At 36.9% G+C, this 13,311-nt stretch overlaps 2 protein-coding genes across 11 annotated transcripts in view; one reads left to right on the top strand and one right to left on the bottom strand.

The window, feature by feature from the left end:
- LOC132391695 (protein Jade-1-like) overlaps positions 1-10,111 on the top strand; it is a 157,610-nt gene extending 147,499 nt beyond the window's left edge. For 5 of the 8 annotated variants that reach the window (XM_059965225.1, XM_059965224.1, XM_059965227.1 and 2 more), the window contains one exon: positions 5,593-10,111. In XM_059965225.1, the coding sequence (XP_059821208.1) occupies positions 5,593-6,602 (1,010 nt within the window). In that variant the 3' untranslated portion in view covers positions 6,603-10,111. Of the gene's footprint in view, positions 1-4,520 lie in introns of all 8 variants that reach the window. The other 3 variants (XM_059965230.1, XM_059965229.1, XM_059965231.1) reach the window with 3 other exon arrangements.
- sclt1 (sodium channel and clathrin linker 1) overlaps positions 6,864-13,311 on the bottom strand; it is a 94,572-nt gene continuing 88,124 nt past the window's right edge. For 2 of the 3 annotated variants that reach the window (XM_059965233.1, XM_059965234.1), the window contains exon 23: positions 6,864-13,021. In XM_059965233.1, coding sequence (XP_059821216.1) covers positions 12,956-13,021 — 66 coding nt within the window. In that variant the 3' untranslated portion in view covers positions 6,864-12,955. The remainder of the gene's footprint in view (positions 13,022-13,311) is intronic. The other variant, XR_009511320.1, reaches the window with a different exon arrangement.

Below are 13,311 nucleotides of genomic sequence, written 5' to 3'. Positions count from 1 at the left end.
ATAAAAAAGCGAACAATAAATATAGTTTTGTTTGTAATTTTGTTAGGATGTAGACTTGTATTGAATTCACTGCTGGGGTGAAAGCATAGTTTGAGTTATGCCTGATTTAATCCTGTCTAATGCATGAAGTCATGTTAATGATGTACAGGTCTATTGTTGCTGTTTGTTGTGTTAGGAAATTCGATCAAGTAAACACAATACATGCATTTCCAACGTTTTAGATTTTCCTTCCCATACACAGAAAATTTTCATAACTGAAGTCTGCGATCAGCTAGTGTTGCATTCAGATTCTTACTTTGAAAGCTATTTTTGGTGGCAGCTTCATTGTTTTCTTACCTGTAAGATTCTTCAGATCTGCAGACCAATTGGTCACTTTCAGTGATCATGTGATACACTTTCTGCAAAGCAAAGGTAAATATTGCCTCATAGAACACGATGCTAACACCTCTCATTGCACTGAACTGACTGTTCAGGCTTCTGCTGTTCTGGGCAGTGCTTAATGTCAGCACCCTTTTAGCTAGTTTCTTGTCCATGCTTGCATGTGATGTTGGTTTAAAAGTTATGCAAAAATGTTGAAACTCCAATGGTTTGGACAAAGATTGCACAAGTGAGAATTGGAGATGAGAGTTGGAGAGGTTCGGTTCTTCTTTTTAACTTTTCTCCTGTGTGTTTTACTATAAGGCCAATAGGGAAAGACCTGAGAATAGACACATTAATGAGCCAGCGCAATATTCTTTGTATTGTGCTAAAGGTTTTTATTTACATCTATTTCTTAGCTCCTGTGGTGTGCTTGCTTCAGGAAATTTTATGAAATTAAAGTCTGACTGAAGTCAAATGACTAAGTATTGCTACATAGTGCTCAAAAGGCAGTCAGTTATTTTAAGACTTAATTGTAGAAATAGAAAGGCGCCAACTTCATTTAATTTGTCACAAAATAATTCAGTAATTCTTGATTGGTATCTCATTCTGGGTGTATTTTACTTAAACCGAATAGACTCTTCTTCAATCTTAGTGAAACGCCTGAGCTCTTATACATCAACGGATGCTTCTAAGGCAGTTCTTTAGGATGAAAGCTTAATTTCTGTGGATTCTGAGTTGATTGAGAGGTCAGGGTTCTGAACACTACTGCTGATGGAACAATAGCAGGATGCATGGGCATTTTTCAAGTTGTTGATCTTCTGCTCCCATTCCAAATGCTGCATCTCGATTATTGAGCCTGAGGATCCCAAGAACTGGTGAGGATGTTAAGCTTTTAAGGTGTTTTTTTTGGAGAACCTTTAGATCCTTCCCACTGCCAACCTGACTGTGGCAGCCTGTTTCAGAGGTCTGGTGCTGAGTTTGTAAATTCTGTGTCCTGCCTTACATAGCTCACTGAATGAAATGTCTTCAGTGTCGGTGGTTTTAGTGCTTCGAAGTGCCTTCTGTCTCAGGAACATACAGAAGAAAGAAATCACTGTTATCCAATAGACTGAGTTTTGTGTGGTGTTTGTGGCCTTTATCTTCCCTTTACTCCTGGAAATGATGGTGGTTCCAAGGTATAGGAGGTAGTCCATGTTTTTCATAGTCTTCTTGTGGACCTTTTATTTTTAAAGCAGATCAAAAGAGGACCTTGTTTTGCAGATGTTAAGAATGAGTCCCATTCCCTCATGTGCTTTAGGGAACATGTCAACAGTGACTTTTGAGCTCAGCCTCGGAAAGTGCACACAGATGAAGATCATTGTGCATTGCACCTCAGTGATTGAAGTTGGAGTGAACAACAGAAAACTTGCCAGCAAATTGCAGTGGTGTCTCTTCGAATGATTGATCCCTCATGAAGAATACATAGGAATGAACATAACATTAAATGCATTCACGATAACTACAGGAGTACATCATAATTTATCTGCCTATTAAAATAAAAATGAGGAATTTTGGTAAGATCTGAGCAAGGCTATTAAAAATACAGAATGCTTAGACCCTCAATTTAACAGGATGTATTGGGTGAGGTCTTGCAAAGTCCAGCCTGTATCTTGCATTAGCCCTACAGTTGTACTTTAGTGGCTGTGTGCCTTGAAACATCCTCCCAGTGGCACAGCCATGGTTCTACCACAGAGCTGCCTGCTTTCCTGCAAGTGCTGTTGTCACTCATAGAAAGGAACTGTCACCCATCAAAGAGCAGCATGTTGGTGGGGAATGGATCAGTGTTTTCAATCCTTTCTTTTCTTATGTTGGTGCTATCTACAGGTGCATAGAGAAAGGAAGAACAAGTCAAAAATTGGGGAGGAAAGAGATAAAGAAGAAAAAAGTACTTCCTGTGATCAGAAGATATAAAACTTTATAATACTTGGGGGGGCGGGACCCTTAAACTTGGACTCGGTGTAGGCAATGCCATTGAATTTGATAGAGATGAATTATGGAAATTGATTTACTCTAATTTTGGTGTTATTTTCTATCAACTCTAGTCTTTGAGAGAAGGGACGCAGTGGTCATGAAATAGATGTTAGCTGCCTCCATTTCGATCTTAAAAAGCTGCATCCAAGAGAATTGCTCTTCCTGCTTCACAATTCAAATGAGATCATTTGCTCAATAAATTGAACCGTTTTAAGCCGCTGTGAGGTTAATGTTTCCTCTTGATTCCACATGTAATGAATTGCATGAAACCACAGTTGGAGCTTGTGCTTTATTGAATGCCATATTTTGAACCAATACATTTGAAATCAGCATGTTAAATACTGTTGAAAAACCACACTGTACTTCAGTGAATGAACAGCAGGCTTCAATGTTACAGTTCTGCTCTGACAGCTGGAATTTTAGAGATGCCCAAGTCTTAGTCCATCAGGTTGTCAGCTCCATCTACATGTCTTCACCGAATACAGCTAGATCTCATTGTAAGGGATCCATCAATACAACTGCTAATAAATTGTTTTATTGCTAAACACCCAAGCACTAATTCTTTCCTTGAATTAAACATTGAATGTGCTTGTGTTTCTTGACCTGTCTGCATTTATTAATCTCATCAGGAGTTCATCTCGTTGTTCAATTGTCAAGAACAACTTAGATTTTTAATATAGTAATGGTTGCTGAGGTAGATCTTTCACACTGCATATGTACTTTGAATTTGTACTCATGCTAGAGCTTGCAAAGATTTTTTGAGCTTTATATCATATGGATTTACTGAGGTAAATGCTGCACAGTCACAGCACGTGAATTACCATAGTCACATAGTCACCAAGAGTATGTCCCAGACTGGAAACAGCTTTTGTCCTCTGTTTATCCAAAATCAAACTGATTTACTACTCTCATTTCTGGTGATTTAAAGTAGGATGTTACAGTGACCCCCTCATGCAGAAAGGCATCCTAGAGAAGATTAGATGATGGTGGACAGAAGTCAAAGGAATTAGAGGTTTTGAAGAAAGGGTTAGAACATGGAGGTGGATAGAAAGTTGTTCTGAACCACAGGTAGAGAAGAGGGAGCTGAGAGGTCCTGTGTTGGAAGAGTACCATGATGTAATTCAAAGCCTCATCAATAATATAATTAAGGGAGAGAATTCAAAGAAATTTGTAAAGGAAGACACAAATTTTGATACTGATGAATTAAGTGCATGAAAGCCATTGGATAATGGTGGCAAGAATCAGGTGAACTGAAACTTGCAGAAAATTAGAGAATTATTGAGACTTTACAGAAACGGAGCCGAATTTTCACAGCAAAGCATTGGGTAAGTCCATGGAAGTAGAAAAAGATGGTTCAAGAAAGAAGCTGAGCAAGAGCTAAACAAATTCCTGTATTTCTGCTCACATAGATCATGCTTGAGTTGGAGAAGGTGATGTAATGAAGCCAAAGACCACAAAGCTTTAAATGGAAAGGGTATCTTGATTTAACTCAATTAAGTTTTGGCTCAGACCTACCTTGGTATTATGTGGACATTTTGTAAATGTGTCAGACACGTTTGAGAAGAGCAGAATACCACAAGTATGTTTTTGCTTCTTGAAGATGATGATGTGAAAAGATTGAAGACCAAGTGATGGGTGATCTTGATGGATTGCAAGGGGGAGAAAATGATCTAGCTGATTACTTTCTGCTGACTGAGGAATCGAGAGAATGGCTACTAGCATGAGATTATAGGCCTTTACTTTTGATCCTGAATACTGTCATTATTACACTGTGGATTAGAGGATTAGTGGTTGAAGGTGGACTTTTGAGTCATCATTGCATTCTCAGGACATGGAATTTAACAGAGAAAAAGGCTGCTTGGCCAGACTTGTCTTTGCCAGCGTTAATATCCTCCACTGTGCTTTCTCATCTTACTTGATCTCCAAAGCTTATCTGTCTTCATATCCCCTGTGTATCCATCTTCCCCTTAAATATGTCCTTGCCTCGATCACCTAATGCCACAATTTGTCAGTCTGAGCCAAGAAAATAGTGCTTCCTCAGGTACTGCTCAAGATGGTTGGGGAATATTACCATCTAAGTTTGACTTTGCAGGTTGTAAAAATCACGTGAATCATCTAATGCCTCCACAACCTCACAAATTATTTTACAGATGATATGCATCCTTGGAGAAAGCACGGATGCCATTTGCGTATGCAGCAGGGTCCCACAACCAACAAAGTGATAATAACCAGATCACGTCGGTTTTAGGGATACTGGTTGAGGGAGAAATACCGTCCATAGTGTCTGCTGGAACTCCTTCGCTCTACTTCCTGAAAATTGTCATGGATTCTCTTACGTCTGCCTAAGAAATGCAGGTGGCATCTTGGTTTGACATTTTGACTAGACAATTGCAGCTCTCTTGGTACTACAGAATACTTCACAGTCATAGCTGCTTTTGTCAGTCTTCTCTTTGTACTTTTATCTCTGGAGTGAGACTTGAAGTCACAACCTTTGGACTTAAAGGTAAATTTGCTGCTACTGAGCCTCTGCTTACACCAAAATGTCAAGTGGCATACTTGTAACTTTCTTAAAAAATGTCATGATCAAACATTTTAACACAAATCCCTTTCTTTCAAATTGCTATGTTGTACAAAAGTGAAAAATTGAACCTTAATATTTGATGCCAATTATGATTGGGCTTCAAATTTGCCGGCTGTCCAGGAAGGCTAGTCAAGGAGTGGAGACTTGGGAATAGCCCCTTTCTGTCTCAGTCAAGTTCAGCTCCTGGTGAGTAACAAGACTAGGTTTTGATGTTTGCTAGAAATGATTCATTCTCCTGCAGAAGCAGCAGTATTGACAACAGACAACAGAGAAATATGGTACAAATCTAACTTGATTTTTTAAAAACTGTAATTAAATGTTCGATGCCAGCTTCTATAATAGAACGATGACTGCGTTAGTTTTCAGTTCTATCCCGTATTTACATTTTAAGTAACATCAGAAATTTTGTAAAATAACCAAGAAAATCAACAAAAGAATTTATGAAAAGTTAAATAGTTTCAGGGATTTTCAAGATAATAATTAGCAATTATTTTTTCATTTGTTTAGTTTCCAGCCTGCTAAACTTTTTGTTTTGTTTTCATTGAATGTTACAAGTTTTGGGCTTAATGTAATAAAAGTAAAATAATAGGCAGGCCTAATAGAATATTGCACCTTCTAAATAATCTGTGCTCTGTTTGTAGGTGTGCCTTCAGCATTCCCATCAGCAGATGCTTTATTCCTTGGTTGGCTGGCACAATCTCATCCGGTTTCCAAAACGGGCAGCTCACAATGGAAGTTGAATAGAGAACTGGAGACAAGCCGACATCCTGATAAGGTCTGGCGTGAAAAGAGCTCCCAACTGAGTGGCCGAATGCAAAGTCACTCTGACTCTGCTAAACAGAGTTTATTGAAACAATCAAACCGATCCAGTGAATGCAAAAACACACCTAACCTTCACAGGATCAAAGAGGACTACACCAGCTCAAGTATTCTACCGCCATACGACAAGATTCGTGGTGAGGCACGAGGTAATGCCCGTGAGAGGAATAATGGTCTGAGTGCTCCTGACCTTAGGAAGAAAACTGACATCAGTAGACGTAGTACAGGAGGAAAAGTTGAATTGAGAGAGAGAGCTTGTTCAAAACGGGATAAATCCTACATACCTGCAGAATTAACCCTACGGCAGTCCGAAAACAAGCAAGCTTTGTGTGGTCCAATGTGTAAAATTCCCTCTGTTAGTATTCGGAGGTTACCTGGGGATGGTAGTCAAACACACACCAAATTTAATGGTACCTTGAGCAAGGTAGCGTGCAATCAAACCGCTGTTCCTACTGGACGATCTGCAGTCAAAGTGCCTACAAGTCCAGTGAAAAACTGGGGTGGGTTCAAAATCCCAAAAAAAGGAGAAAGGAAACAGCATGAGGAGAGACAGGAGCCCTGCCGGCAGAACTCTGAATCCACACAATACCAGCACCTGGCATCACAGCGAACCTTGCCCAAGGAGAGAACCAAGGTGAGGTTGCTGCCAGATAGTGAAAATGATGGTTATAGTCCTGACGTTGAGATGAGTGATTCAGAAACAGAGTCAACAGACAATTGTAAGCCACAGAGGCTTAATTCAAATAATGAACAGGAGGTATGGGACAGATATTACTCGAAGAAGCATCCTGGCCTCCTGATATGGGGGTGTGGGGTGGGGGTACGGCAGTAAGTCCACTTGCCTGGTAACCATTACCAGTCCCAACGTTTTATTCACATGCCTTGTTGTGATGTGATATTTCTTCAAGCTAACTATTGGTACCCAGGGACATTTCCTATCATGGAATGTTTGTCAGTAAAAACACTTGTCTTCACGTCATGTGCTACAGTTTTGTTAATGAATCTGCCCCGTGTACAGTTATCATATAGATCTTTTGCAAAGATTGTTGAAACAAAGGCCATTAGTCCATAATACGCCAGATGAAAGCAAAGATTCAAAACCTTAAACACTTTATTAAAAGAAAATTAACTTGGAATCCCAGTGGTTGAGCATTTAGTACACATTTCATTTTTGATCTTTTAAGCACGCTAAAAAAAAATAGCTTTAAAAATCAGCAAGTTTTATCTAGTATTTTGAGCAAAACAAAATTGAAAAGTAAATGCAGCAAATTCTGATCCAGCAGATATTACTATCAGTTTGTTAAATTGGAAAATCCAGTAATCAACAGTATTAAATTGTCATTGCAGAGTTCTTCACTTCAAAGTGTTCAACTGATCTGAAAGTGGTCAGGCGGAAGCAGTGAGAGGTTCAGATATACAGTTCTAGCAGGAAGGAACCCCGTTTGATTCATAAATTTCTGCACAAAGTATGTGCAAGGATTTCTTGCAACTTAATGAATATGTGGAGTTGTGTTTCTGTTTTATTCCTTTCTTAAAAAAGCTTGAGTGCAATTCATTTAGTTTGTGTTAATTATTAAGATTATTAGTCCTTTACATTTAAAAAGATCTTATGTCTGCACCATGCACGTATTACCTTTATTTTAGTTTTTAAAAAAAAATGCTACTAACCCATTCCACATATTTGAATTGTATGCCACTCACATACTGTTATAAAGGATGTGCATTGCAGAATAACCCATTCCAACAATTAAGTAGGAGGGCTGAGAAGAAAACTACATAAACTTTTTAAGTTCAATATAGGATGATGGCACACTATCCATAGTGGTCCCAGCATTAAAGGTGCTCTGAATATGTGATGCATCAGTATTACCATGAGGCACTAAATCATATCCAATTCACCATTTTGATTTCTCCCTCCTTCCCTCAAAGACTAACCTGCAGTATATTGTATGAACCCACAATGGAGCAGCCACATTACTTTGGTAATCTGTGTCATTATGTTCATTAAGATTTCTTTGTACACCAGTGAAGGGGTATAACAGCAGCACTAAAGAGTTTTTCAGTAAGTACGAAAATAGTCAATCACATTTGTAATCTACTTTTTAATTACAAGTTCTGTTTAAAGTCTAGTATGGTTTAACTGGGATTATGTTTGGCAAGAATGGTCTTGTTTGAACATGAAAACCACCAGAGATTTTAAAAAGGGGTTTGACGTCTCAAAGCACAGCTAAATCTACTGTTCTTATTCACAAAGAAATACTGACATAGTCAACCCAATGACCCTCAAAATACAAAATAGCTGTTTTTAGTAATTTAGGGGAAACCTATTTAAAGTTCCAACATTTCAATCTCCTAGAAATTTGTTAAAAAATATCTTGAGGTTTGAAAACTCTACATAAACTTTAATACATAGTGTTGCATGCACTGTATTGAATTCATGTGCTGTAATGCATTTCAAAAATACCAATATTGAAATGTATATTTAATTTTAAGTGGCCTTTTCTAATCCTTACTCAGTGCAATAGCTATGTATTAAATTTGTAACAAATTGTAGAAGGGTCTTTAGCTTACATGTTTGAGTATTTATGCATCTTGGATATGCAACTTAGTTTGAAATATTTGGAGCATTTTAATCTTATTTTTAGTGTTTAACATGCAGGTACTGTCACATTGTGCTGTACAAAAGAAACAGTCATTAATTTTATGCTTAACCGTTTTACACCTGCACTAAATAATCTCTTGGGTAGAAATAGACAGGAAATTAATAGTTTGAGTACAATGGTTTGTTTAAAGACCATTACTTAGACTGACAGTTTCATGTTTAAAATTTTATTTTTCCCCCAATTGTGCTTATTTGTCAAGATTGATCTTAAATTATGATTTTTGTATTCTGTAGTTTGTAGTTTAACATTAGCTAGTTGAGCTACTGTGTAGTTGCTACTGGCATGCGTACATAATATTAAACTGAAGTGATGTAAAGGGGTTAGTTTTTACATATCCCCTTTTTGATTGTTCCGTACAGACCTGCTGAACAAACTTTGCAGTGTGGTGTTGTACAGAAGAAACCTATCACCATGTGCCTAGCAAAGTTTAACTGGTGTCCATTTAGTTACAAAGAGCATGGAAATAAAAGCAGAAATAAAATTTATATAGAGATGACTATTTTAAATTACCTGGCTCTTTGATGTATTTATTTTTCTTGTATAATATTTATAAAACTACTTTTAAAAGATAAAGTTGTGTTCTCTGAATGTTGAATATACTTAGATGAATTGTGCCTTTTTGTGTTTGATATGTTGAGTTTAAATTAGTAGTATGAGAATGGTACATCAACCTGTAAAATATTTCTCAGACTTAAATCTCATCTGGAACCAACAGAGAGAGACACTGGGCTTCTTTGTGGGCCTTAAGAGGCCAGAGTAACAAAAATAAGGGTCTTGCACACTGTCTTTTATGTATCTGTAATTTTTCTTAAATTGAGATTTTGCTTAAAAGGTTTAATAACAATGAATCTGGATTTTTAAGGCAGTGCTGTTAGAAAATATACCATTTTAATATGTTGCATCAGGGAAATTATTTTCATAGATACTTCAACATATCTTTCCTATGCAAAGCAACACAACAGGATTTTGAATCTTAGTCAAGTTATTTAATCTAAATATGCTTTCTCTGCTGGATGTTAATTCCTTTTTATGGTAGCATCTTGTCTCCTAGGTTAGAACATTGTAGGTTTCCAATTCTTGTATAGGAAACTTTTTCTACAAGTATTGTGGGAGCACTGAAATAAAGCACTGTGCTTTTAAAGACATATGTACCAGATTGCACCATGCAATAAATGTATATGTTTGTTTTCTCCCCAGTAAAGTTCAACGATAATATAAACTTTTGATGTGTGTTTTATCGTTAAAGATTATGGTAATCCCTCTTGTATTTTATAGGTAAATTACATGAAATATGATTAATGTGTTCACTGTGTTTTAAAAAAAACTGGCAAATGAACCAAGTTTCTGGTGTCCACTAATCCAGGAGTCTGTTTGCCACTTAACCATACATATTTTAAAATCTGTGGCAGGGATTTGAGATAAAGTGTGATGGATCAACACTTCACTGCCTTCAGTCAGAAGAAATGTAATGGATACCTGAACCTCAAACTAAAAACATATTACTCCACCCTCTTGTTCTTCTCGCATCCTGTGTGTTACTTCACTGACTACCTCTTTTCCATCTCCTCTCATTCAGGTTAGCCTTTCAGCTGTTGATTTACAGTAGCAATGTATTTAGTTTGGCAATGCCAGGGACTGTCCATAATCTCAAGTGTGCAAGTCCAGTTTTTTTTATTTGTTTTCAAGCACGTAGCACTTTGGGATCCAGTCAAAGATGTTAAAGGTCATTTAACAATGAATGGCCAAGAGTAAAAACAAAATTTTACTGTACAAAATCCACCTTTGCTAAATTGGAAAAAGAAACAGGCAGAACTGGATTTTTAAAAATCTGTTTTTAAGTCCATTTTACTGTAACTCTTAAGATACATATCCTATCACCTTCAATCTTGTACTCCTCTCTTCCCCCCTTCCTACTATCCAGTCCTGATGAAAAGTTTTGGCCCAAAACATCAACTGTGTATTTATTTCCATTCATTTTTATTCATTCAGCCTAACTGGCTGAGTTCCTAAGCATTTTGTGTGTGTTGTTCTGGATTTCAAGCAGCTACAGAATCTGTGTTTATCTTTCCCCTTGGTTGCACAGTTTTAGGTCCTTATTTTGCAATTGTGGCTATGATTTATTCACTTGTTTGTAGATGTTTTAGTATAATGTAATGATAAGATCAAGCACCTGGTTCCATAGAGAGCAGAGCAAACAGCTATTACTGTATGTACTGAATTAAGTTGAACACTGAAGAGAAAGGGTACAACAAATTGGAATGGGGAGGAATGCAAAAAAAAAATGTTGAACTTTAAAACCTAACAATTCAAAAAATACCATAAAATATACGAGCAGAATTAGGCCAGTTGGTCCAGTGTCTGCTTCACCACTTAATCATGGCTGAGCCTTTTTCCTCCCCCATCTCAGCAATAAGACCCACACATTTAATAAATAGCATTTTGAAAGCCAAAGCGGTTGACTGAAGCTCTTGTGCCTCATATTAATGATGTCTGACCTGGGATGCCCATGTTCATTGGACTATTCAAATGAGAAAAACTTAAGGTTTAGTACCAGATACGTGTTTATAAAATGTATATGTGTGTGTGTGTATATATAAAAATAAAAATGTGTAGGTGTATATAAATAAATAAATAGATTTTAAGTACAAAAATACATACTTTGAAACTTTAAGCAACTTTTTGTACTTAAAATTCTCATAATTCTCCAGAATGAAATTCTGGAGTTTGTTAGGACAACTCCAGTTTAGTTGCTGGATGGCAGCTTCCAAAACTTTGTAAACCTTAGCCATGCCCTAATATCTGCATTTCAAACAGTGGAGTAGAAACCAGGCCTACAGTCAAGGTTCCCAATCTGGGGTCCACAGTAAGGGTCAATGGCATAAAAAAAGGTTGGGAATCCCTGGTATACAGCATCTTTTGTTTAGATGGCATAAGTGGATCAGCTCGCAACTAGACCAATTTACATAAAACACCACCATAATACAGCATCATTCCAATAGATTGTTAATGGACTTTTGTAAGGCATCGTTACCTAAAAGATGATGGTGCTCTCATGCTGCCTGTTACATGGGAAATTCCACAGCTTTGACTGGTATCATACAGGAAGAATGATATCTAGTTAGGATGAAAAAGAATGTGGTGGCTAATGAAGCGCAAAAATAATTGCACTAATTAATTTCCAAGTGTCTACAACTAAAAAATACAATTGTTCCTGATCTCAAAGGTTTAAGCAATACCCTTTTATGGTGGGGTTGTTGGGGGGGGTGGGGGGTGGGGGGAGGTGTTTGGCTGTAAAAATAGAACCAGAAAGGAAACTGTGCTACAATCACCTGACTGCTTTTTACAAAGCACTGACTTAAATTCATGGGACAAACATAGCAGTAGGCAACATTTCTATTTTCAGATATTTCAACTTGAGAATTACAATACACTTGTAAATGGTTCTAGTTTGACAGGTTCAGGACTGGACATTAACAAGTTGTCCAGTATTTCTTAAAACACCGTATCTTTCAAATTTTTATATCATTACAGTTCTTAAAAACAAACTACACTTTCATTTTCAAATTGTTTCAATTGGGAGCCCATAAAATAATAAAGAAGAAAAACTGCATCATTTAAATAGAATGTCTGCAGGTTAAATTGTCATGGCCAACAATAGCATAAGGCAAGATGTTTGTGCTAAAACAGAAACATTGATTTATTTTGTATAGCAGCATATACACACGAGGGGGGAAAAAAAGGGAAATTGGCCAAGATAGGTCTTCCAAAACCACACAGGAAAGTAAGCATTTGGAAGTATCTTCTCCCAAAAAAAAAATCAATATTTTTGAATGTATTCCACTGTTTTAAAAACAAATCTACAGTTCCCAAGGAAGTAATTCAGCCCATGCTGTCCAAAATTTAATTATTTAGGGTAATTCCAGTTTTCAGCTTTTGATCCACAGCCTTGAGTTGCATTCTTGGAGGTAATCCAGATTCTTTGTTGAATTCCACTGCCTTTTCCAATGACTACTTATTTCAATTGGATATGAACTATTTCCACATCACCTGTCCAACCTTTCCACAAATTCACAGGAATTGAGATCAGTAACTTTGAATTTTACTTTGTGGTCTTGGAAAAGGGTGAATTAGAATTTCTAGATCACATTTTGCAGAGTTGAAACCTCAATTTCTTTTAAAGCTTTAAGAAAAAATGTGACAATTCTGAAGGATTAACAAGTCATACTTGTTCCTGTGACTTGGAATAAACATCTAACCAAACTGCAACACTGGCAGAACCCCATTAGATTTTGCAATTTTATGAACTTCAAAAAAAAAATCCATCTGTAAATTAGATATAGAAAGACCAGTTCATTTAACAATGTCAATTCACACTAAGAACTCTGATCAAGATTTTATGTAAACATCTTACAACATTTAAATTCAGTTAATGGCTTGGAATGCAGACCTGGATTTTTGGTTGTTTCCACAATTGACACTATTGCACAGGTTGGAAGTCTAATTGTTCTGGAAGAGGAAGTATTCAGTGATTTAAAATGCTCTCCAGATCAAAGAGTGTGTCAACTTTTCTTCTTGTGACTGTGCTGAGCTGTTGTAAAACAAAATTCAAAATCATAGTCATTTTATGAGCTATTCACAATCACCAGAGAGATGGAAGGAGTTATTAAGTAACATTGTTTTTCTGAGGTTCTGCCAAGATAATTTTGTTTGATTGTCATTCACTGTACATGAATACCGCCAAATGAAACAGTTACTCTACAGCCCAAGTACAAACACAGTACCAACAGTCTCACACAGCACAATCTTGTACATGCTTGCTATCTTATCAGTAAAATGCAGTCACTCAAAAACATAGTCCAACATCCAATACTCATTATA

Source organism: Hypanus sabinus, chromosome 3, assembly GCF_030144855.1.
Source record: "Hypanus sabinus isolate sHypSab1 chromosome 3, sHypSab1.hap1, whole genome shotgun sequence".
NCBI lineage: Eukaryota > Metazoa > Chordata > Chondrichthyes > Myliobatiformes > Dasyatidae > Hypanus > Hypanus sabinus.
The sequence above is the reverse complement of the archived record's forward strand: the minus strand, read 5'-3'. Positions and strand labels throughout refer to the sequence as shown.